This window comes from Opisthorchis viverrini (assembly GCF_000715545.1).
Source record: "Opisthorchis viverrini unplaced genomic scaffold opera_v5_54, whole genome shotgun sequence".
Classification (NCBI taxonomy): domain Eukaryota; kingdom Metazoa; phylum Platyhelminthes; class Trematoda; order Opisthorchiida; family Opisthorchiidae; genus Opisthorchis; species Opisthorchis viverrini.
The window spans coordinates 337,976-364,002 of record NW_008751711.1 but is presented as its reverse complement, the minus strand read 5'-3'; the positions used below and the strand labels follow the sequence as shown (position 1 = coordinate 364,002).

The 26,027-nt window shown below is 44.8% G+C and overlaps 1 protein-coding gene across 1 annotated transcript in view; it reads left to right on the top strand.

Moving 5' to 3' along the window:
- T265_13309 (hypothetical protein) overlaps window positions 1–13,323 on the top strand; it is a gene marked incomplete at both ends in the record, with an annotated part of 28,814 nt that extends 15,491 nt beyond the window's left edge. The window contains 12 exon segments of the mRNA XM_009168300.1: window positions 804–1,067; window positions 1,580–1,764; window positions 3,263–3,335; window positions 3,340–3,409; window positions 4,506–4,623; window positions 4,744–4,987; window positions 6,748–6,898; window positions 6,977–7,084; window positions 9,288–9,515; window positions 11,838–11,996; window positions 12,555–12,790; window positions 13,231–13,323. Of these exon segments, the coding sequence (XP_009166564.1) occupies window positions 804–1,067; window positions 1,580–1,764; window positions 3,263–3,335; window positions 3,340–3,409; window positions 4,506–4,623; window positions 4,744–4,987; window positions 6,748–6,898; window positions 6,977–7,084; window positions 9,288–9,515; window positions 11,838–11,996; window positions 12,555–12,790; window positions 13,231–13,323 (1,929 nt within the window).
- Between the last annotated feature and the right edge of the window lie 12,704 nt (window positions 13,324–26,027).

Genomic DNA, 26,027 nt, shown 5'->3' with positions numbered 1-26,027 from the left:
TTCTTTTCGAGATCTAGTGGGAAATCATTTGGTTGGCCTCACTGATCAGTCATCTGACCAGTTTGTATGGCTTGGTGAGAAATCATTTGGTTGGCCTCACTAATCAATCATTTGACCAGTTTGCATGGAAAACAAAGATGTAAAACACATGTCCATTGGTTGCTATTTTGAGAACCGATTTGAAAACGTGAATTAGGACACTTGAACCATGTTTCTTTCTTATAAATTGAAATACCGGTCACTGCGTGCTTGAAACCGCTCAAAACATTCTCGTTTGATCGATTCCCCTACTGGACGGACGGGACTAGTCCGTTGGTCCATACCAATTTCAAATTTTCTGTTTGGGTAGAGAATTCTGACAGATAGTCACTGAAAACCCCTTGGATACAGGAAAGTATTATGCCGAATTTCAAAGCAGACGGTTGGAAACTTTGGCCAGTAGTGTAAGACTACCGGACCAAATTTCATCGACTCAGTAAGTCACACTTGCTAAGAAAAACCGACCGGTTGACTTTTCAAATCAATGTGTTTTTTAAGCGCGACATTATTATTCCAAATGTCTGGCTGGGCCTACCAGGTGTTACGGCCCTGACGCCAGATTTAGCTCGAAGTACTCATTCGGTTACGATTAGCTGACCGTGTCATTTGCGGTGGCAACCTCAGGAACTTATTGTTCCTCAATAAACTATCGATCGATATTGCCTGGATATCAACCAATCAATCGAAGGACTGAAGTCTTCAACCCCGAAGGACCAAAGTCCACTTTCTTCCAGATGGGTATTTAGATTAAAATCGATTAAAAGGAAGCTTGTAGAAACAAAATAGATTCAGCTCAAAGCTTCAACAGAGCATCAGTGCTTGACAAGTCAGATCTCTGGGGTTCTTCTAACTTTCTGTTTACACTAGCCGAGTTTACTTCATCTTTTCACCAAACAGGTCATTGTCGCGCTTTCCGAGAAACAACGCTCTCACATTCCCTACAGAAACAGTATGATGACAATGATATTGCGGGACAGTCTCGGCGGGAACTGCATGACCTCGATGATTGCGAACTGCAGTGCCGAACAGTGTAACATACAGGTGAGTTTGGTCGCAAAGTACGCAAAATTTTCCCACATATTTCACAAATTTTTGGGCGCTAAATGAAGGAGAGATTGCTTTTGTGTGCCAACCACTCCGGACCGACGTCAGGATGGATCATCCATAAACCAGTTAAAATCCAACCTGCAAAGCTGGGAAACATTCAATTACTAATCGGGGTGAAGAAAATTCTACTACGTGACCAAATATCTGACAACAGATCGAAATAATCAATCAATAAACAATACATTAAAAAAATCAATACACAATCAATAACCAATAATCAATGCCTCGTTGGTCCGTGAATAAGCGATCAGTATGCCCGAGTGGGACAGGCATTCAGAAGGCATAAGGTGGTCAAGCCTCTGTTAGCCAATCAAAAATTGACAGACAATAGACACCATTCGCAACACGAGAACCAATCGTCAGTTTTGGTGTGAATAAACTACCATTTCAAATGTGTCATTTTGACAGTCTCTTTGCCATTGCTTTTCTACAGGAGACAATAGCAACTTGTCGATTTGCCCAACGCGTAGCTCTAATAAAAAATGATATGATTCTCAATGAAGAACAAGATCCCCATGTGGTCATCGGTCATTTGAAAGCAGAAATTGAAAGATTAAAGGCAGAACTGGCTTTCACAACAGGGACGGAGCAGGAACTGACAGAAGAGGAAAAAGAGAGGTAAGCGACCTGGAACGATTTTCGCTTAATCTCGAGATATCTCAGTGGTTAGGGCACGAGAATACTGATCCGAAGGTCCATGGTTCAACCCCGACCCTCGGATCTCGACTATTTAGGTTTTAGACACTTTCGGTTTGCATGAGAGCCATACGCTAAAAGGGTATTGCGGCTCAATGATATTCTACACATACGCGAAACGGTTTGGATAACCACCTGTGTAACGGTGATACTACTGATGGGGGCATGCGAGTAGTATGTTTTCTCGCAAATCCGCTTTTCGTCTCTTGAGAAGTGAGATCTACTATGGGGTTTGTGGAGTCACATTTGCTAGGATTTGAGCAACAGCCAATGAATACCCAGGAAAATTCAGGAAGACGCGTTCAAGGAGAAGAGGGATATTCAGTTTTTGTAAACAAGATGCATATGTGAGTTTTGCTTCCCTGTTCCATAGTCTGTAACTTTTCACCGGTAGTGTTGACCCTGAAATCACCAAACACAGCTATCCTGCCACACTTTCTATCGGTCACTTTCGATTATTCATCTCCTGAGTAAAGTCAACCCTGGTAATCTCAACGCAGATTAATGCATGTCTCTTCTATTCCCAACACACTACTCATAAGGTCGCTGAAAAGTCTTCGACAGCTTTACCCCATCTGCGGTTCTGTTATTTACCCAAACGTCCCCGTAAAGACATTCATTTTACTCCTTGTGGACAACAAGCGCAGATTTACTTCCGAGACCCTCATTGGGTTCCACAAGACTACCCCTGTACCGTTCTGTCGCCCTTTTCAAATTGCTTCGTCATCCTCGAATAAGGTTACACTTTGGTTACAAAAATATTTCCCCTTGGAAAAAAACTTTCACCATGAGCAAGACGCACATGGCGCGCAAACTGTTTAGCTCGTCCGAACTACTTTTCGTATGAAATGTGCACTCAAAAATCCCTAATACCAACGTGTCACACCTCAGTGCACCAGAAAACGTCGATGCACCGACTTTTTGTGTTGCTCTGTGAATAGTTCTGAGGCACACCGGTAATGCCATCTTAGTGAGTGTTGAAAAAGTGAACAAACCAGCGACGAAGGGTCTCCGCACCACCGGTGTCACAATACACGTTGACATTCACGTTATCCCACCCAATTTCCAAGCACCCAGGGAAGAAACTGTTGGATAAGAACAGTCGAAGTGGTAAGCTAACTTCGTTTTGACTCCGGTTCGATAGTCCAGCGTCTTGAAAGCATTCAGTTTTGCGCTCCACAGTCGGGTGACAGAAGGCGGTCGTACCGAGAAAGATATCTCGTCCACTTTCGTGATGGACTCTTTTTTTGAAAAGCATAAAATCTTCGAGATGTTCTCTGAATGGAAAATTTTACCGGAATGCCAAATTCGGTCACCATCAACTCGATTGGTATTGAAGAAACAACGCAGAGGTATCACAAAAACTTGATGAACCAGAAGTCAGCTTCCATTGATAAGAATGCCGCATGTTTTGATAAAGGAAACTACTCACACGGTTGCTGGAAACTCTTCGACAGCTCACGACCGGTTTCACCTTTCTTGGTGCTCATCAGGTAGGCGCAGTCCCCGAGAGGCTCAACTGCATGTCTCATTTATGATATTCTCCAATTAATTGTACTGTACAAAGGTGACCTCATGTTTCAGTTGGTACGAGATTCGAGAAGTATACTTCAAAGGGTACTAAGAAGGGTTATCGAAGGGTTTTCAGCAACCTAGTGGGTAGTTTCCTCTATGAGAATACACTGACCTACCTTTATTGAATGTAATGGGTTAGTTTTGGTATTCAAAACCAGATTGATTTGCAAATGAGTGTATTTCTCGAAAACAGTGCAATTTGGGTTCACGTAGATCATAAGGTTGACGGAAACTCGGAGACTGCGCCTACCTGATGAGCCCGAACTGGAAGGGCGAAACCGGTCTTGGGCTGTCGAAGAGTTTTCAGCAACCTTGTGAGTAGTTTCCTTTATGAAAATATACTGCGATATCTCGAATATCGTGCCAACTGAATCATAATAGTGTAGTACATTCAGTTGTAGAATAGCATAAACCAGAGATTCGACTGAGTCTCCCGTGAAAACCAAATTGATTTGCAAATGAGTGTATTTCTCGAATGCCGCATGTCCTACGAAGAAACAATATCACTGCTTAACTGTGATATTGGTTCCTTGGAAAGGGCTTATCACCCAACTAGCATGGTATCTCGAAGCGGCCACTGCATTGTGAACTCCTGAAAAGTCCTTCCCATGTCCTGGGGCAATTATTTCCCTGAGTTTGCATCAAAAACGGGGAAGCACTGGGCTCGAATTTCGCTCCTTTCAGAGCTCAGCAGCAACGCGCATCCTTGGCCCTGTCACGGACGTCAGAAATGCGAGGCGTAACCTGAAGTCGAACGAAGTGTCATATCTGAATAGGCGAATATGTTTACTGATTGTAGAGTTATGGAGATCAGATTTTCACCGCTCCATTCTAGGAAGCTTTATGGGTACAGAGACTTTCGAGTCACCGCAGTGACATCACAAAAACACGGAATTTTTCCGCTCTTTGGTCTTTGGTTTGCGCTGAGAAGCTTGTCTTCTCCTAGAAAATCAGCAAATGTGTGTTGCACTTAGCACCAAAAAGCCCTGTCACTAACTTTGTAGCTAACCTCATCTTTCTCAATAAGTTTTGATTCAATTCGTTTTTAACTTGATGCCCCATTGGTTTGTGTTGCCTTTACCCTTCAGATGTGAACGGATGGTCGATCGCTTCTTATCGACCAGTACCGAGAATGAACCGTTCAGTTTTCCAGCTGAAATGTTCTCGAACGTTCAAAAAATCTGCTTCTGTCTCAAACTCATTCAAGTGAGTGATGCTCTGTTTTTCTTCCAAAACCTACGGTGTTGAAGTCTTGACAATAATCGCACGTCGTCTGAATTCAAACGCACTCTCTTGTCATCTGATCATCATCATCACCATCAACAGCATGACATCAGTGTTCAACACTGATGCTTCACTGCCGTACAGTCCATGGTTGTACGTGCTCTGGGATACTGCCAGGGCGCCCACACCTAGACAGGAGGACGATCAGGGTCCTCAGCCAAAGCCTTTGGCTCTAAAGCCTAACCACAAGGCAGCGGTGTTTGGCAGGAAATGCAAATGCATTACCATTTCTACGGAACAAGTCGCCACATGTTCCAACCCCCAACCTGGACGGCCAGGAGACGGTGTTCGTCAGACCTCTAACCATTGACCGACCTGGTATGAGAGACTCTGTGAGTGTCGCGGGGACGCTACCCAGTATAGCTCAATGAATCGCTGAGGTGCGCAAACCCTCACACCACGGTAAGGTCCAGTCTCTTCGTGATGGTCATCTGATAGGTTGATCAGAAGTTTTTACTTTGGGCATTTTCGGGAGATCGCAATCTGATTGGTCCACTGATAGACGGTTTGCGTCTCCACCGCTAATCACTGGATTCCTCGGTTACGTTAGACTGTAAGCCCAGACGATATGTTCCAGCTAGACGACTTTCGATGACTTGGCACAGGAGTATGTGAGCCATTACCGGCATTCTCGACTGCCACGGACTTTGACACCTTCCCGAGTGGAGATCTTGAGATGGAACACATCGAGGAATGAAGAAGTTGCCAGTCACGGCTCATTGACGGGTATGCAACAAACCTTCGATACATGGCTTTCTCTCCCGATCCCCCTCCGGTGAAAAGTCAGCTGGCGTCCCCGTATTTACGCACCTCATACGTCAGGTACCGCCTCCGGTGAGTGGCTAACAGCCCCCTTCCTAAATCATTGAAGAATGAAACTGTGGCACCTGTAACCACTACGCACCGAGTTCGCGGTTTTTTTAACCAACGATAATGAAGATGGTGTGTGTAGGTGGGTGAATCAAAACAATTCGTGGTAAGCCGCACGGCTGGTGAAAAGCAGGACTCTCCAAATAACCCGAGTGTACCAGCGAACCTGATACAATGAGCTGAATCCCCTACTCCTTTTTGCCACCTGTCTGTAACTACCAGACTGGTAACCTTGAATATGGCCCCGATGAGTGCCTGTGTTGGAGATATAGTGTTAGTTACAACATGGATATAACGCCATCCCTGGAAAATCTTATGCGGCTGGAAAACCGCCTGTTGAAATGCTTGATGAACACGTCTCAGGGGATACGCACGAACATATATTTTCGAACGGCCTTTACCTCCCACTTGTCACACAGTAAATCGGGAATGACAGCGAACAAAGTGCAAGCTGATCGTACTTTGAGGTGATTTTTACCTGGGATCTCACCCACTCAGTGGGGTCAGCCTATGCCAAGAAGTACCGAAAAATTAGCGTTGCGTAACTCACTAACATAGAAACGTCCAACCTCCCGTCTAGTGGTCCGAACACTTTAAAGTTCGACCACGGGCGGCTAACCAACAGAGTTATCATGAAAGGAAACTACTCACAAAGTTGCTGATAACTTTTGACAGCCCACGATTTGTTTCATCCTTGTTGGGATCCAGTGTGATGGGCTCTCATTTAGATCAGATATGGTGCCACTTCACGTGGTCACAGTTTGAGTGGCTCTTCAAGTAAAGACTTCTCACATGGAAATTTCAGTTTTATTGTGAAATTATTGTTCCTCTTAGCTACTCAAGACTCTCAATTGGGGGGGGCTTATTTCGGCTTGAAGAATCTTCTGATCGAACCGGTTTATTCACCGACGGTGACAAATTGTCAACCTTTTCATCAACTAGGCATTACCTTTTTCTTCGTTGAATGCAAGCAAACTGGAAGGGCAGACTAACGGAGCATCAGTAGGACAACAGCACATTTCAAAAACAGTCACGTGGCTAATTCAAGACATTCCAAGGAGTCAGCTGTTTACCTCATCTCACCACTGTTAAATAACTGGCTCGTATAGGGATAAAGTTTATTCAGGGCTTCAATTTCCTACACAGTTGGTCACATTTTACTTTCCGTTCATTTAGGAATTGCATGGAAAACGAATGAGAGAGGGTGTCAAATCGAGATCCACATCGGAAACTAAACAAACCCCAGCACCACCGCCAGAGAATCAGGAGACAGAAGAATTAAGGCGGATTATTGCTCAGAAAGACCATGAGATACGTATCCTTTCCGGTTGTTCTATCGATCTGCTTTTTTGCTGACTGCATTACACCTCCCTCTCGCAATGGTAGACTAAATTTAAATTCCCAGATCAATTTCCTCTGCAAGAAAAAGGCTCCTTTGTATCCAGAAAGCACTCGAGAAATTCCACTTACGAGAACCGTGCTCTACCTGATAGCTGCATTCAGATGTTATCCCGTTCTTGCTCCTGGGCCAAGGTACTATCGATTTAAATTTGAATGCGGTTACGGCTTGTGATTGGCAAGCTTTTACCTTGTCACGTGATGAACATTTCCCGGTCATAACCCACCCATTTCCCACGCTGAATTCCACCTCACCCCTCAACAAAGAGTACTCGGCAGAGGTAATCAAAGAGGTTCTGAATATGTCGGAAAATGTTTCACTTCGGCCACTCGGCCTATTTTCAAGGCCGCATTTCCCGATAACTTGAGGCAAGCCTTTAATGAAGGTGTTCACAAACTGTTCACCATGGAAAATGCTATTTCCGGTCTCTGATTTCTAACGATTGTTGTACAAGGACAGGTTTGTTTTAGACATTGAATTTCAAGTGTGAAGTAGTCTCTGTCGTGAGCGACTATCACTAGCGAACCGACCAACAGCAGAGTCATAGAAAAGGGGGATTTTTGCAGGGGTCGTCCAGCGTATAAGTTGTAAATGATTGAAAGACGCAATTTTTGGTTTTTCATTGATATTCAAGTCGATTTATTAACTAAGACACAATTTTGGGAAAGCTCTCTGTCTAAAAAATATCTGGGATGCCTGGCAATATGAGTATATGAAATTAATCAATTTTCCAACAACCGTAAGAAGTACTGCCAGATTTTTGTGATGTGCTACTCATAAGGTTGCTGAAAATCCGTCAACAGCCCCTTTTTGAGGCTCATCAGGTAGGCGCAGTCCCCGGGTTTCCGTCAGCCTTATGTTCTACTTGAAACCTTATGAGTAGTACATCACAAATGTTTACATCTACCCCGATATCTCGAATATCGTAGCGACTGAAACATGAGGCGGCCTGGTGAAGCACATTCAGTTGCCTGAGAACATCACAAACGAGAGATTCCGCTGGGTTTCAGGTGAGTTTCTCGAAAAAGCAAATTAGTTTGCAAATGAGTGTATATTAGCCACAGACAGATCTTTTTATTGATGTTGTCTCTAGAAATTCCTTCCTTGATGTAAGTCATCCTGCGCGGTCAAGACGTCGGCGAGTTATCATACTCAACGAATTTTTGGAATATAGGTAGCTCGAGTGCGTTGCTTGTTTTTTAGTCTTGCCACCGAGCTTGGTAGTTCGATTGCAACCGTCCATACCGCACCGACCTTATAGGCCAGCAAACGTTACCCTGATCCTATCGACTTGGCATGTGATTTCGTTGTTCACAGGTCCAACGAGAATTGTGTAACTGTTCGCGACTTGACCATCTGCAGGTTAGGGCTTGCTCTCACCTAGTCTCACAGTAGCAAGTTGCCTTCACATCGGTGATGTCCAGCTCCCAATCGACGGTCGTTTTTGTATGATTCGCTTTCAAGATAATCCAGATGGTGTCTAGTCACAAGGGTCCTAGAGATTTCCGCGAAATGGCGACGATAATGAACTGTTGAAGGTAGGGATCACATGTGAAACTTTCAAAGACTATGGAAAGACAACGCGCGTAAAGCTTCAGGTAAGCTTTGGTGTGCACTGACGATGTGTTGGGGACCACAGTCTTCTTAATGCCTTCTTAATACCGTGAACCCCGGTCTGGATAGCCGATTGATAGCCTGGTGCGCTTGGCCAAACCAGAAAAGTCGACGAACATGCGAAGCGCCTGATCTATTGATCACTGTCGCGTACAAGCGGGTCAAAAAGTGAATACAACTCATCTGTCAACGACAAGTGAAGAACAACCAATGAAATCTGTCTCAAAGAAAAACGGCTATTCCATTGGCTGTTATGTAGTCACGTTATGTTCGGAGCTGGTTCTTCTAGTACGATGTTAACTTGATCGTTGATCAAGCATTTTCAGTCCACCTGCCACGCTCAATGGACGGAGCAACAACCATGTTAGTATGGTTGTGCACATCCTTTATCGTATCAACCCTGAACTAACTACTCACAGCTGATAACTTGTAAGCTCTTTCGAGGTTGTTTCCGAGCTGGGCTGACATAATGGACTAACAAATAGGTCATAGTGCCAAACGTAGCATATCTTTTCTACCAGTATTCGTCAATTGAATCCTCGTCGATTCGTGTCTATTATCTCTTGGGGTCTGTCTTATGTATCCACTGAACTTCTAACTTGTGTAGACTCGTTCCAAGTTCACCGACTTGGTTCTGCACACGCTGTAGTCAGATTTTCGTTCAATTCGCATGTTCCTTGACTCCTTTCACTCTGGACTAAAGACGTGTTGATTGGTTTACTGAAACGAGGACAGACCGGAGAGCACTATGTAGCCCAGCTTGAAGAAACTTCACACGATCCCGTCTCCGCTACTGACGAAGATTCACAGCATGATGACAAGAACGACAGCACACCGAAACTCGAAGACGAACGAGATAAAGCATGCGGACAGACCGCAGCCCCTAACAATGTGGTCCAATGGCTGGAACGAGGGACTAAGGACCGACTGCGTAAGTGATCCTGATGCAACCATTTGGTTGAGTAAACCTACTTTTCCTTGTAATGTTTTTAAAGTCTTACCCAAGAGCTGCCCAATTTCCTTGTTTGTCACACCAGTCGAGATATAGTGCTAGAGACAGACGTTTTGTCTATAAGCTGTAGAAAATGGAAAAATGGTCGTTTCAACAGTCGTTTGTAGTTCGGAGCGGGATCTACTGATCAGAATACGCACGGCAACGTGACAGAAACCCAGACGCGTGACCCTAGGGCGTCGAGCATGTGGATATACTGACCTAATGCCGGTGGCTTATAGACCATTTTTGAGGGACCACCAATGTCACCGTTGAGAATTGGTCGGGACGCGCCCAGACATGAAAAAAACACATGTGCAGATAGTAACGCATCCCCAAGGTACGACACGTCCGGAAAGTAGGTGAGTTGGCGGCTCGCGTCAAACACGGCTTAGCAACATACCACCAGTGTAGTGGGCCTGAAAGTGTTCACGACCGGAACACCGCCATTGGCTGCACAGAACGAACAAATGAACGACCTTAGTGGCCATTTATTCATCCTATATATTTACGCAGACGCTCTGTACGTATTGTCCTGACAGTACAGCTGTGTCCCGAGTTCTCTGTCTTCTCCCTATCGCGTAGTCTGGCAGGCTCAGTGCAGGCGTAGCCAGTGGACGGCCACCCACGATACAACTGATCTCAAACCCACAGTTCACTAGTAGCCCCCGCCTATGTGTGGGTACATGACAGCGTGAGCGTTAGAAGCGCCAAGGAGCCAGAAGAAGGTTAAAAGCTGAATAGTGAAACAGAAGGGTAGAATGCACTGTCTACGCACGTTCTTCTCGAATTTTCGGTGAGCACATTCGCCACACTTAGCAGCCAAAGAGTTACAAGTTTAAACACCTCCAGAGTGTCCATATTCTTCCACGAGGAAACTTTCTTGGTCAGTACAGTGGCCAGTTTATTACAAGTAGTTTTACAAACACTTTGCAATTTGTTTCTTCAATTCTTCGATTACGTGAAAAACGCACCTACTACAATGCATTTTCACTTCAGTGAGAGCCTGTCAACCGAATAAGCGAATTCCTTTCAAAGCAAGAGGGATTTTCGGGATATGTAGACTCGTTGAAATATCAAATAGCCAAAACCAAAACCCTTCTATGCATAGCAACCAAAATGATGTAGCTATTCAGTGTTACCACCTGTAGATCGGTCACTTTTCATAGATCTTGTCTTTCAAAACTGTTCTAAATAGAATGTGGACAGCAGTGATGCCAAAGGTCACTTAGGTTACTTCACTGCGACAGCAACCATGACGAACACGAAAACAGGTTGTATTCTTCATCATTAATATGAAGTACTTTTGATCAATGGAGAGGATACACCATATTTGGAGCGCTAACCAATCAAATGCGACCATTTTCGAAAAACACTGATCGCGCCTGTCCGCTCATGAATCAATCGATCTGAAAAGAATGCGGTTTCACGTGACTTCCCCGCGGAATGGCCGCTGTCTACGGGCTTCACAAATGACCTTGAAGGCTATGAGCGTGACCAAAATGTTTTATAAAACCCGCACTGACAAACGAAAGGGGTTGGTTTTGAACACAGTTCTACTGATACCTAAACCCGTTCCTGAATAAATCTTATGCCAACTATCTCGTCCATATTGCTCATGAAGTAAAATTGACCGTTCGGTTTGGTGAAGTGATCGATTGCATTTGACACCGGCTTCAAGGACAAAAGTTCATCAAATACACGAAAAACACTTGTTCTTCATTCACGAAAAAAACTGCGTGATTGATACGGAATACCCACTAATTCGGCACTCAAAATTCTAGTTGGAAAGTGGTTAGGTACTTTAAATCCCTTACAAATTGTATAACAGCTCACTAGAATTTGCAATAAGTACCTTGAAAGTTAGTGAATATACACTCATTTGCAAACTAATTTCGTTTTTCCAGAGATTCACCCGGAACCCAACTGAAAACATCACAAACGAGCGATTCAGTTGGGTTCCGGGTGAGTCTCTCGAAAAAGAGTGTATTTCGACAACTTCGTGCAATTTGGTTTCAAGTAGAGTTTAAGGTTGGCGGAAACTCGGGGACTGTGCCTACCTAATGAGCCCCAAAAAGGGCGAAACCGGTCGTGGGCGGTCAAAAAATATCGATACAAACACCAACTATTCACAACATTTAAGAAGAAAGAAATTAGCCTATTCAGATATACCTTGAAGTTTCTTACCTCATCTTTTGACAGTAGACGCATTAGGAGAGAATTTACGAGAATCATTTCCCCTTATTTAACATATTTCTACAGTGGGGTCACTTGCAAATGGTCGCGAGCAGGCATTTGAAACCTTCAAGCGTGAACACCACTCAACCAAACATGTTGAAGCAAAGAAAACAGAGCTACGATCCTTATATGCCGAGGCTAAGAATTACGCAAACGAAATGTGTCTGGCGCGGAATGAAGTGGGTAAGATTACATTGATTTGTTGTCTTGATGATTGATTCGTATGCATTTTACTTCATTGCAACATATATTAAGTGTACTTCATTCATAAGTTCGGGAAAAAACCTGATAACAAAGTCTCATTTTGAAAAAAATTCCCTGTAATAATTGCACAGTCGTTGTCCCTAGTTAGAAGCCTCCATAGACGTCCATCAAGAAAAACCGCTCTGAGTCGTCCTCTTTAAGGCTCCTCGCTCCCAAAAGAGACCCTGTTTCAAAAACAGTTTTTGTCGGTCCTTCTGGGTGTAGCCTAGAGGGGTAGAGGAACACTAGTGCAACACCAAGATGATTGAAGACTGTTTTGATCACGCGTCCCCAAGGTAACCCAAACGAGACCCAGCTGACACCATTGCAACCCGGTTTCAAAGACGCATTTTGAGTACCAATGCTTTTTGGTGATTTATTTGAGGTTGTCTTACTGAGTTTTTGAAATTCAGGCAAGTCTTAATCTAGCGCTGCTCAGATCCGCCCCCCTTTCCCTCTTACTACCTTATGAAACTCCACTCCAAAGAAGGAAAGCAGTTTTCATAAAGGAAACTACTCACAGGGTTGCTGAAATCTCATCAAAAGTCCACGACTGGTTTCGCCCTTCTTGGAGCTCCTCAGGTAGGCGCAGTCCCCGAGTTTCCATCAACCTTATGTTCTGCTTGAACCCAGCTTGGACTGTTTTCGAGAAATACACTCATTTGCAAATCAGTTCGGTTTTCACGAGAGACTCAACTGAATCTGTCGTTTATGATATTCTACAACCGGAAGCAGTTTTCAGCTAACCAAATGGCCTCAGTGAAACCTTCCAACGTCTACAGATTTCACACAAACTAATGACGGAAACATAATGAGTCCTGTAACCGGCAATGAGACTTCTAAACGCGAGAAGAAATGTAGGAACAAACTAACCATTTTGGTTGTGGGTTGGCTGAAAATCTTGGCAAGCAAAGCTATTAAACGCAGCGGCAACATTCTGTTGCAGACCGTTCTCTCGGTGATCAAGACGCACACACGTATAGATAAGAATGGATTGTTGGGTAACAGGATAACAGTGGGTCAAATTCAAACAGCTGTCTACAGGGTGGGACGCGATGATACTCTTCGCAAGGGTCGCACCGATTTACAGTGACACTCAGGTACACCTGAACGAACAGACCCACAATGAATGGATCAGCAACTTGTCCTTAGTGTACAACGTAATCAGTGGAAGTTGCCTCAAAAAGTACACAGCAAGCAAACGACCTTAAGTGTCAACCCACTAATTCAGATAGGCCATCGTTCAACCGTAACACCATTCGGGTGACTAGCTGCCATGCTACCTGAAGGAAGCACGGGGGCTGGGATACTGTCAGGTTGCCCAAGCCTAGGCAAGGGTAGTCGAGAGGCAAAGGTCAGGTTCGAACCACGGACCTTCCGGTCAGTAAATTCGCGCTCCAACCACTTGAGCCATCTCGCCGAACGACAGGTTATCCACTGTCGAACCTGACGTATATTCTTGTCATGCAGAAATGTGTACCGATTTGTCCGAATAGCCGTTTGTCAGAAGCGCGATTCCAGGGGAGAATGGGTTCGGTTTGGTCCTATCGGTTAACTAGATCGTTCAAGCTTAGTCACCTAGGGGCGAAACGAGGCATTCCTTTTGCTTCAAGGGACTAAAGTTGCGAAGAAAGAACCCGTTGGTGGGATTCGCAATTCTTCCGGCAACTCATCTTCCGAACGAGTTCAGTAGACATCAAAGAGTCAGAAAGCCGACTGTCAGATGCGCTTTTTAGCGCGTTGACGCGCTGAGACTTTCACAAAGTTGGACTTCGGCTCTGCCGGATCGAGGATTTCATCCATACGTCAATGCCAGAAGTGACAAAGGTTGTTAATCGTGTCTCGTCTCACTAGCCATGCAGCCTACTCACAAAAGTCTTTCCAACATATGCCCGGAAATCGATCAGGCTGCGCACAACAACAGCCACTGCGGTGGAGGCTATCTCCACCGGTCAGTTAAAACCTCATCTGCGTGCACCAGGAAAACTTTGTCCGTTCGACGGGTTGTTCTTGGCCCGTCGGTTACATGATCACCCCAAAAGTGCTGTCTAATGGTTTATCTATATCTGCTTGTCCGTGTCAGGCACACAAATCATCACGCTTGGGCGTGTTCACGTTCAGGTGTGTCCAACATCCGCTGGCGGACTGGTAGTAACACACTTCGGTCGCATGCCAAGAGTCTGGAGTTCAAACCACGATACTCCCAAAGATATGCGCTGCTGATTAGCTGTAATAAGAGCGGAGTTTGAGTCCCGCGCCAGCCCCTGACTAATTGCTCCAGGATGGGTAAGGGACTGTGCAAAAGAAAGTGATATAAAATAAATTCTGCGAATCTCGCAACAGTTCAAGACCTATGAGCATTTTCGCCGCCAGTCTAGGCTAGTTTTTACATTGTACCAATTTTTCGTGTTTCAAAAACCAAGGAGACGTCATCGTCGTCTCAGATTTCAAGTTGGTGAACGCACGCACGGGTTGTTATGCCATCTGGGACACCGCATACCAAACAGTGGACAATCGCTGATCTGAACTGGTGCACTCTTTCAACACACTACTGATTTTCTTTCAGGTAGTTTATTTTAAAGGACAATTTTCAACGCCAGCATACTAAACGTTAGTCCGCTTTCAGGGACACTACTGTTTGAAAGCTTTTTTTCACTCGTAGAGTACATGATACGATACTTACCAAAGAGAAGTCTTCCCTGAATGGCGAGAGTTCGGGGGGAGTGGAGACGTTTAGTTTGAATTAAACGAACCACCGAAAGTTGAGATGGGGGTTTGAAATTCCAAATATTGGTTAAGAAACATCGCAGACATTAATTGGTGAATGTCTTTGATGCTCCGTAAAAGCACGGTGCTCAGCCAATGAGAGAATCTACAAATATGGAGTGAGTAAGCTTCACAAAGAGGCCCTCCGCCTTCTGGTGAAAGGATTATAGGAACCCGCCGAAATCTACTGTCAGACACCGTTGTTGTAACATTTCCGAACCCATCAGCTAAAGTACTATCTAGACCAATGCTATCCTGATCAAAATCAATAAACTTCTCGGGCATGAACCTGTTATATCTGCTGCTTCGTCAATCAGTGTAATCTGCTGCCAACCCGCTCCAGTGCCTAGTTGCCGAGAGGAAAGGCTCACAGAAGGGAACACAACAGCTATATTCCGAACAAGCGAGTGAAAAAAAGTACAACGGTCTGAAGCTATTTATTGAAAGGACACTGTCTGAACTTAGTCCAATAATGTCGCATACGGTCTGGCTTTGGTACGAGGCTGCGACGTGCTGAATATTGCGGGGGCGTTGTATAACCTTGATCAACCCGCGCTGTGTGGGTTTGATACAAGGCTGTGACGCGCTGCATGTTCATGGGGCGTTGTCTGTCTGGCTAGCGGAGCGAGAGTCTCGGTAGATTTCGGGCCTTCAGTGTTGACTTTCAGGAAGCTGATCTTCCTGATACAACCGTGTACCATAGACACATTGTTTCCAGCTGATACAGTTTCAATCACCGAAACACGGGATAGTGTGGGCGTACAGCTAGACCTTGGGGGCGACGGCATATTCAATGTGTTCGGAAATCGGGCAGTTACTCATCTGAAGCGATAGCTTTGATGCATAAGCGCCACTGAATGCGCAACTGGATCATTAGCGATTGGTGAGTTGAGTCACGGGGTCCCCATCCTGGGAGGCTACGTTTACTGGTTAGTGTTTTCATAGACGTCACCTCTCAGTCGCTTCCACTAGGCACCGGGCTGGGCAGAAAGAACTCTGCGAGGCAGATGATCTTCTGTCATGTGGAGTATATGTCTCATCATCGGGGAACAGTTCCTCTTTCCTCAGACCATCTGGCGTACCTCAGGATTTCTAATCCAACGTGCCAAGCATACCCAACCAACGCTCCGGGGACACCGATGGTCAACCACTGAAATCTCCCCGTGTGTCCTCCGCACGAAGAGGCCAGGATTATGATTCACAAAACAGTATGGATCGCACCGTTGCGGTGTACACTTTGACCTTGCCGTCGCTGCCCTAATATTCCTAGGTTGAAAAAACTGCACTGGCCTTCCTGATGCCAGAAGTGATCTCATCTCCACCGGGTAGTGAGATTTATCGATTGGCTCGCCTGCAAGCATGAGGTTTGGGTTCGATCCCACTCAGGTTTGTAGCAGCACTTTATAATTTGTAGGTATGAAACAATGCAACAGAGTCATTTAGGTTATTTAACATCGTTTGCATTTGGGGAGGATCTCAATCAAGGAGAGCGATATCTTTCACATACTCAGCGTCTGTGAAGGAACGTCCCGAGAGCATTCCGACTTCCGAGGTTTCTGAGGCAGGCAGGAAAAATTCAAGCAGTATATCGATAACAAATTTGAAAAGGAAGGGCGAGAGATGGCAGCTTTGTTTAACAGGACTCAGGCGAGAGCTTCCTGTATACCCGTACGCCCCCAAAGGAGTTTGAATGCAGTGCCCTTATAAGTGATAGAACTTTGGAAGAGGCACTTTTGATTGCCAAGGATTGAAGACCATCAACAGAATCAAAAGCAGCTTTAAGATGAAGAAAAACGGTCAACGTAGGACTTTTGAACCAGTGGCGTTGTTCAAGAATTTGTTTCAAGGTGAAGATGTGGTCAATGCATCCCCGATCAGGTCAAAACCCAGCCTGATTCTCACGAATCCGTTTCCCCCGATAGTGCATCAACCTTCGCAGTATAATGCCCGGTGACACGTTAGATGCGACGGATACCAGACGTTCTCGAATGGAAACTAGGATGACGATCGAGAAGCTCCATTCGGCTGGCAGTCTTTTTTCGTTCCCGGGGCCATTTACCTCGGCTACTTTTGGACTAGAATTTTTTACCGAATTCCTTTCCTTGTGATATCTCTTGATATGAAAACTTCTTTCCGACTGCATGCACTGAAAGTGCCTTTTTCTCTCTGTCACTCTAGATCAGTTGCAGACGAAACTGAACGACCTGGTTCACAATGAAACTTCAGACCAATGTTTCAGATCCAATGAACTTGAAGCTGTACGATCAATGCTGGACACAAAACGGGCGACCTACCGTACGGCCTACTCAAAGCTAAGAGAACTTCGTCCACGGATTAAACATTTGCAACATGCTTTGGAAACAGCGAAAGTGCGTTTGATACAAGATTTCGAACAATGGTGGCATCATCAAAGTCCAGCCAGTCAGCAGGTCACTCCTTTGGACACGACCGCGGTTGAACCAGTCCAGGTAATTCAGTAGTTTCTGGATCCAACGAACCGTTTTCTTATGGCACTAACAAAATCCGTTTTCGGACAGTGTCATTCATCTTCGGTTTGGACGAGGAAATTTGGCAGTGCTACCTGCACGTACAGAAAACTGTCCGTGAAATCCATGAAAAATCAGTCTTGTAATGTACTACTCATAAGGTTGCTGAAAACTCCTCGACAGCCCACGACCGGTTTCGCCCTTCCATTTCGGACTCATCAAGTAGGCGCAGTCCCCAAGTTCTCGTCAGCCTTTGTTCTACTTGAAACCTAATTGCACTAAATTAGCGAATATACACTCATTTGCAAACTAATCACTAACTAAAAGAATCAGTTATTAATTCCGTGTAACGAAGCTCAAAACGTAAACGGTTTTTTGTTGTAGTAGTCCACAAGAGATCGAAATGGCTTAGGGTTTAAGCCCGTGGTTTGAATCCAACCCTTACATCTAGATTTTGACAGTATTCCATCCCACATACAGAAATTGCATTTGCTTCACCCTTTGAGGCATACTTTCTTGACTTCCGATCCCGCCAACGAGGTCACAGCGAGAGCCTTTGACCATCGATCAGTGTGGTACTGCGGTTGCGAAGGTGCTGACAGTAGAAAAATACGCCCACTTACGTCTCGCTTGCAAGGCTCCCTATCCTCAATGGAGTTGCAATCTATTTTTGGACACTGGATGAAAGACACTCCGTGTTTCACTTTTATTCTTTCAGACTAAAAATCACCCTGGAGACGGAAAAATGGAATCCAACATATGGCAGCCTGCTTCCTCCGTAGGTGGGTTCGTTTCCGTAAGCCGATATGTTTTTTCCATATCCCAGTGAAAGTTGATCGTCATTCTTACCTGCAGGTGACAGCGTTAAGCGCACCTTTTATGCTACTTGCAAGTGTATAGTAGTTTGAAAATGATTCATTTTCTGACTTCAGCTCGTTATGGGTGTCAAATTACTGAAAGGAAGTGTTGTAGCATTTTAGATAGTTAAGAAGTCCCAGAAGAAAGTGATAAGAATTTTTGAGCTCAGCCTTTTGAGTAGTACTCAGGTATCATATATACACAAGTTTTCTTCATCGTATCACTCGTTATTCAGCTGTCATGTTCGCATCAGCTTAAAAATTGCACCATTTCAAAGGTTTCTGACACATATTGCTCGAGTTCCACGATATAAAGTCTTGGATAATGCTTCCACAGATCTAAGAACCACATAATCGTCTACTATTAAGAGAAAGACTGAACTTGATTCATAAAACTTAAACCGAGCTTCTTATTCACGTACAAAAGAGCCTCCAGTTTCGAACTGTAGAAACGTTAAAATGGATGCGCATATGAAGTGAAATTTCGTGGAATTGTTATCATCTGGTTGGTAAAGGCCACGCTTCGGAATTTAAAGTCAGCAACCCCACCAGTATGGTTATTGATCACGTGACGAGTGATGTATCCCGGGTAATCGAGTTCAAATGTTTTCTCACTCAACGAATCTCACTGAAGGCTAATGGCATGTTTTAGGTGATCGACCTGTGAACCAACAAGATAATCAAACTCCCCAAAACAATGGTTCTTTTAGCGAATATACACTCGTTTGCAGACTAATTCGGTTCTTTCGAGAGACTCACCTGGAACCCAGCTGAATCTCTCGTTTATGATGTTCTCAAGCAACTGAATGTGCTGCACCAGGCCGCCTCATGTTTCAGTCGCTACGATATTTGAAATATCGCGATACATGTATACCTTTGTAATGTACTACGCATAAGGTTGCTGATTCTTTTAATTTGGATTCAGTATATGCCCGAGATTTTGTATCGATTGTCACAGAACAAGGAGTATTTTAGGTTTAGCCCTTTCGGTGGTAATTCCATCTGCTTCGCTGACTGCCTTGAAAGCCGACAGTGAAGTTGACCTAGACAGGGAGTCCATGATGAATTCCGTTACAGAATCAGTGAGCACAAATTCTTAGTCAAAAAACCAAACAATTTTTCCCTCCGGAATTCGAACAAGTTGTACTTTTTTGGTCGTCTGCTGTTTACAATTTTGAATTCGGTTCAGCGCCCAATTAAAAGGGTCACTGACGTCAAACCATTCGTGTATTTTCTTGGCCGAACACATTACTCATCAAGTTGTCGAGAATATTTCAGCAGATTACATCCGGTTTAGCCTTTTAGGAAGCGGTCTTCGATTTTTCGTCAACATTATGTTTCACCTGAGCATTGATGAAATACACTCATTTGCATACCATTTTGGTCCTAACGAGTGACTCAGCTGAATCCAAAATGAATATTTCGTTCGTGGCATTCTTCAACTGTTGCACTCGGGTCGCCTCATGTTTCAGTTGAGACGATATTCGAGATATCGCAGCATATTCTCATGAGAGAAACTACTCATAAGGTTGCTGACAACTCTTATACTACGCCAAGAGCCGTTCTGCTCTTCTTGGGAACAAAAAATCCGGGACTGCAGGTATCTGCTGCCCGCTTACCTATCTAGGCAGGCACCTTTTGCTGCCCACGATTAGTGTCACCCTTCAAGGGGCTCATCGAATACCAAATTAGTTCGCAGATGAGTATATCTGGCGAACTGTGTTCAGTTTGAGTTCACGTACAACATAAGATTGACAGAATATCAGGGACTACGTCTAACTATTGAACCGAAAATGAGCGAAACCGGTCATGAGCTGTCAACGAGGTCTTAGCAACCTGGTGAGTAGTCTCTTTATGAAAATATACTGCGTTATCTTGCATATCGTACCAATTGAGACTTGAGGCAAACTTTTTGCAGCAAATTCGGCCGATGAAATGGACATCGATTTCGACAAAATTATGCTTCCACAGCGTATTTTTTCTTTGATTTGAAGCACCCTTCTCGTATTACGATGTGACTGGATCATTGTCTGTGAATCAATATTTTTTCTTTTCCCGTAGTCAACTCCCGACAAGTCCAGAAAGTTCAAACGACGACCAATGAGGTTTCTAAACCGGCACATTTAAACAACAGCAGCTTGAATTCTAACGGTGCTGAGTCTTATTTTGGGAAGATCCCCCTCACTGGAGATCCCGCAGTGGATGCCGATATCCTAGCGTTCGTACACGCCAGAGAGGAACTTCGACGGCGGCAGATTGAACAACAGGATCAGTGAAAGGATGAAAATCACGCAAAGTGATGCAACAAAATTGTGAATTTGAGAGTCAAATTGGTCAAACTAGAAATTCTATTTGTACTTTGTTCAATCACTATCCATTTTTACGCAGAAATTCGTTTATGAGAAACTCGTGAATCATCTGTTGGAGAAGGTGGGTTGCACGGTGACTCGGCTCGGTGCTGCTAATGCCAAAACACCGAGATGAGTGGTGTTCTCCTTGCCTCTTTCAGAAAGGTGCGAGCTAGACAACCTGAGACTTGGCAGTAGAGTGTGGAAAAGATTACAAACAGTCTGAATGGTTTGGTACCGTCCACCTTCCAGAATGGAGTCCGCCTAGCTTACTCTGCGCTCAGCTGGTGACTTTCCGAGGAACTAGGTCAGTGACGTTCATGCTGTGTGAAGGATTTCGGACTGTTTGAGATGAGATAGCACCTCCATCATTCTGTTTCCACATTAGGGCCTACCTGATGAGCCCCAAGAAGAACGAAACCGTTTGCGGACTGTGGACGAATTTTCAGCGACCTTATGAGTAGTGCATCACGAATAAATAAACTTTTTGGTTACTGATGTTGCTGTTTCTAATAATCAAGGTTGGTTTTGATTCCTAATGGAGCAATAAATTTACCCTATAAGTGGTTCCCTCGCTGACCTTGGTTGCCGTCGCGACCACCTTCGATGACCGTTTTGGGTACTGTACTCTTTCCGTGCTTCTTGTGTGCGGGTTCGCGTTCCTTTCATGTGTACTCCTTTGTCTGAAGGAAAATGCTGGTTCTTTCCCCTGTTTTCTACATCACTAAGATTCATACGAACTTCCTAGTTTGCCATCTTTGTCCCAATATTCTAGTACAATTCGCTTTGCCAACTGGTTCCCGGTTTCGAAACTGATGGAAAGCGTGCAAATGCAACGTATATGTGATGCACCGGTAGAGTCCGTCTGAAATGTGTCCATTTCTCTCATCCCCTAATTGTACGTGCATGATATGCGGCTAGTTTTTCAAGGCCATAAAACCATTCTTGAGCGTGTGTGAGTGTACTTTTACAAAACAATGCCTCAGTATGTGAAAAGCGGACGACCGTGGGAGAAGAAAAGACAGGTACAAAAATCATTGCAGACTGAAAAATCATCTCTTTGACTTGACGCTTACAAAAGATATTTAAACTACTAGCTGGACTTTCCTTATTACCAAATGTTGAGTGAACTGAGTCTTTCCAAATTGACACCAATGTTGGTCTCAAATCATAAACCCTACGTCAGCCTTACGCCACGTGGTTACGATTGCATATCACATTATCTATGGCGAGCGGGAACCGAGATTCCACTTGTCATCGTGGGCTTGACAGAGTTCTTCCCCTTTCGTTTTTGCGTCTTGGTGGCTGACAACACATACCGCGGCCCATGAAACTTACTTCTTCTTACGCTTCTTGTTTAGAGATCAAAGTGTTCAAGAACCTTTCACCGTCATCGAATGGCAGACAACTAAACATAGTTGACGCTGGCGAACCTTCGTCCTTCTGAACGGAGCCAGCCTTGGTCAGAAGTCGTGCTTAGTTTCCAGGCCCATAATGAAGGCCAAGATTCGAAGCTAGTCATCTGCATCCCTATATATTTTCCAGTATATTTTTGACACCTCTCGCGTGGTGGAATGCTCTCAAAGTATGCTCCCACACGAGTGTGTATTCGATGAACTTGTCGGCGGTTGATGTCTTGAGAACGCTTGACCAAAGCAGCTAGCTAATCGACGCCAACGGTTTGAATTCTTTGTTCGCCAAGCGTATATGGACATACCCAGAGTCGTTTTCTCCCCGAAAAGGTGCTAAGTTTGGCGTCTGGACAAGTCTGATATTGACTAGTCGGTTCGATAGACTGTTTACGGCCTCCGCTATGGAAGAGATCGATATCTCCCACAGCCTCGTCAACGACTGCTTTGGTCGGGTAACTAAAACTCAGGATATCCGAGGACCTGGAGCAAGGCAAGTAAACAAACAGTGAACTTAAATGAAAGTAACGTTAGGCCATTTGAAGGAGAGTTAGGTCCTGCGGTCATGTGCCTTCAGCAAAACGCCGAGCCATCCTTCCCGGAAAAAGGAGAGTCAGTTGAGTCTCTCGTGAAAACCAAACTGATTTGCAAATGAGTGTATTTCTCGAAAACAGTCCAATTTTGGTTCAAATAGAACGTAAGGTTGACGGAAACTCGGTGGGACCGCGCCTACCTGATGAGCCCAAGGTGGGGGTGAAACCGGTCCTGAGCTGTCGAAGAGTTTTCAGCAACTTTGTGAGTAGTTTCCCTTATGAAAATAGACTGCGATATCTCGAATATCGTGCCAACTGGATCATGAGGCGGCATGAATGCAGCACATTCAGCTGTAGAATATCAGAAACGAAAGATTCTGTTAAGTCACTCGTGAAAACCAGATTGATTTACAAGTGGGTGTATTTCTCGTGTTGTGACATCCCCGAATCATGAAACCTTTCTCACTCGAGCGCCCTCAAATTCGTACTTCATTCCTACCGTTCTAAATTGTCCATTCGATTATTCGTGTTGTCTTGTGATCCTCACGCATTCGCTGGCAGTGAGGCACGTGTGTTCACTTTGCTTTCACGAGAATCCTGTTAGCGCAAATGTGTTCCATTAATGCATTGATTGTGTGACCTTAACTAGGCGTGAGTTTTATCGTGTTACTAAGCTGGCCCCATGATGTCCGCATTACGGAATATCTACGATGAATGATCCGCAATAAATTGACATTGTTCCTCTTCGGTTCCCACCGTCGAGTGAGGCGAGATGAAATTCGTTTCGAGTGTTTGTGTTTGTGGCGTACACGTGACTTCGGGAACAGCGTTAACTAAACGGTGTAAATTGATAGTATACCAGGAACCTTCATGAAAAGATGAACTTTAAACAATAGATCAACAGTCCGTCATTTCAAACGGCCTGCAGACCTTTTCACTAAGGAAACTACTCACAAGGTTACAGAAAACTTTTCGACCAGTTTCACCCTTCCATTTCGGGCCCACCAGGTAGGCGTATTCCCCGAGTTTCCGAGAACCGCATATTCTGCTCGAACCCAAATTCGACTGTTTGCAAATGAATTTGGTTTTCACGAGAGACTCAACTGAATCTCTCGTTTTCCTATGTTATTCTACAACTGAATGTGCTGCACATAGGCTGTCTCATGTTCCAGCTGGCACGATATTCGAGATATCGCGGTATATTTTCATGGAGGAAACTACTTACTAGGTTGCTGAAAACTCTTTGACAGCCCACGACTGGTTTCGCCCTTCTAGGCTTGTAGGCCTAGTTCGGAGGCCTTCTGTCGTTCGGACTAATGCGACGCCGTGGTGAAACTTGAGCTAGCAACAACCATAGATTGACGGTCAGTTAGATTTATGGGGTCGGGAACAAAAAACGACCTCCCCTTGGCTACCAGTCTTCCAGAGTTCACTGCCCAACGTGGCATCCTAGTTGATGTGAAGTAAATCGGATCGATAACAAGGTAGAAAGTCTAGCAGCCCGGTATAAATCAGTGTATTCGTACAGCGAATATGTTGTGATTTTCAAAACGGGTCCTATAAACATCGGCAATTCTATCGTCCTACCGGCACAAAAGTCACCTAAAGTAAATAGCCCAATTTGGAGAGTTGGCCTTTTGCAGAACGGGGGACCAAATGATCGTCTGAGTTTGTGAGCACATTTCTGATACAAGAAACAACCTTTTTCGCAACAAATGCATTATACTAACTTCTCCATTCATACGGACGGTCTTCACCGTCGTCAGTAAGGTAAACGTGCAGTTCAGCTGGGTTCCAGGTGGATCACTCGCAAAACCAAATTTGCTTGCAAATGAGTGTATTTCGCTCATTTCGTGCGATTTTGTTTCAATTAGAATATGAGGTTGACGGAGACTCGGGGACTGCGCCCACCTGATGAGACTCAAGAAGAGCGAAACCCGTCGTGGGCTACCGAAGAGTCTTCAGCAACCTTGTGAGTAGCGTATTACGTTCATATTATTCCGCTTCGTTCGCCAAAAAATGCATTTAGTTCTTCATCCAACATTACTCACGAGGTTGCTGAAAACGCATGGCAACCCAGCAAATCTTCTTCGGTTCGTCAGCATAAAACACCTTCTGAGAGGAATGCAGTAGACGATTCCGTAAGGCACCGCCTGTTTTAATCAATATCCCATTCATAACCACACAAACAACTATCGTCTGAGATATCCCATTGCATCAACCATTGTCTCGTTTGTTTTGGTGGCGTTTACTCTTCAAAATAAGGCGGTGAATCAGTGTGCTAGGGGCAATCAATAGGAAAAGATGTGCAGCTCTACGGGCGGCTGTGTTTTGGGCAACAAAACAAAGATATTCCACTGCTTTTGACGTACCAGTGTGAACGTAGAACGCACCATCGATCGCACACGCTTGAACGTAAGTACGCACGCACCACTCATGAATGCACGCGCGGGCGCATGCACGCACGGACGTATGCACGCACACAGACACACAAGCGCGCGGGGATGTGCACGAGGAAAGCCTCGATTTCTGCGCGTGTTCGCCCACATGTTGTCACCGAAGTAAACATATGTGCATCCCCATCACACTAAATCAGAAGAGCAAGGCAGTCGGCAGCTGTGTGAGCCTACGCAGAAAGATGTCATAACCAAGCAGCTGAACATAACCCTAGGTTCTAATCTGTGGTGCACACACACACACACACACACACACACAGGCAGGTGCATACAGGCCCTCCGAACGATTCTTTCTTTCTTGTAGGTCAGGGTTAAAATTCCCAAAAAGTTTGCGCGGTGGTCCATATTTAACACAGGCGCCAATAAAATCCATCCTTTAGCCTGATGCCAGTCCGACAATAAAGCCGCATTCTGAATTTTCCAGCCAAAACAAATCAATGAATCGCGAAGCCAGAAGAGAGTACGCTGTTGTAGGTATTAGTTCTGATTGTCAGGTCGATCGAACGAGGTGACTTCTAATTTATCGCGATGGAATGATCATAACCGGGAAAGCAAGATGTTCCGAGATTCCACCCCACCTGTATGACGTTCTAAAGACTGTACTGTGTACCTTTCTAAGGCAGCTGCAATCAACCTCAGGTTTTGCGCAAACCAAGATTGCACGAAATTCTCAAAGTGCACTCATTTGTGCATGTTTGATTTCAAAGTTTCATACAAGTTACCTGGGATGATATTCTCGGGGGTCAGGCTGAGGAAGTTTCAAATTACGCCAAGAGGTGGGGGGGGGGCAAAAACAGCGAATTTACGGCTGCTAGCGGCTACGACGCGTTAGAGCTAAGGGCTGCGAGGAATCTGAAGGGATTTGAGATCCGGTCATTTTCGACAAGTGGTTCAAACTTGTTCATCAAGAACGCTCTCTTGTCTGACTCGAATGTACGTTCGCTGTATACTTCCAACTCTATGGAACACATTCAAAGCTTCCCAAAATGCGTCATTGTGAGGGAACGGCCAGATGTATGTCCGAGATTCACACACAATGGCACGCCAGGGTAAGCCTTCTGCATATTCGTTAGTCCCGGTCATTAAACTCACAGAAAGTTGGCCGTCAACTCAGCC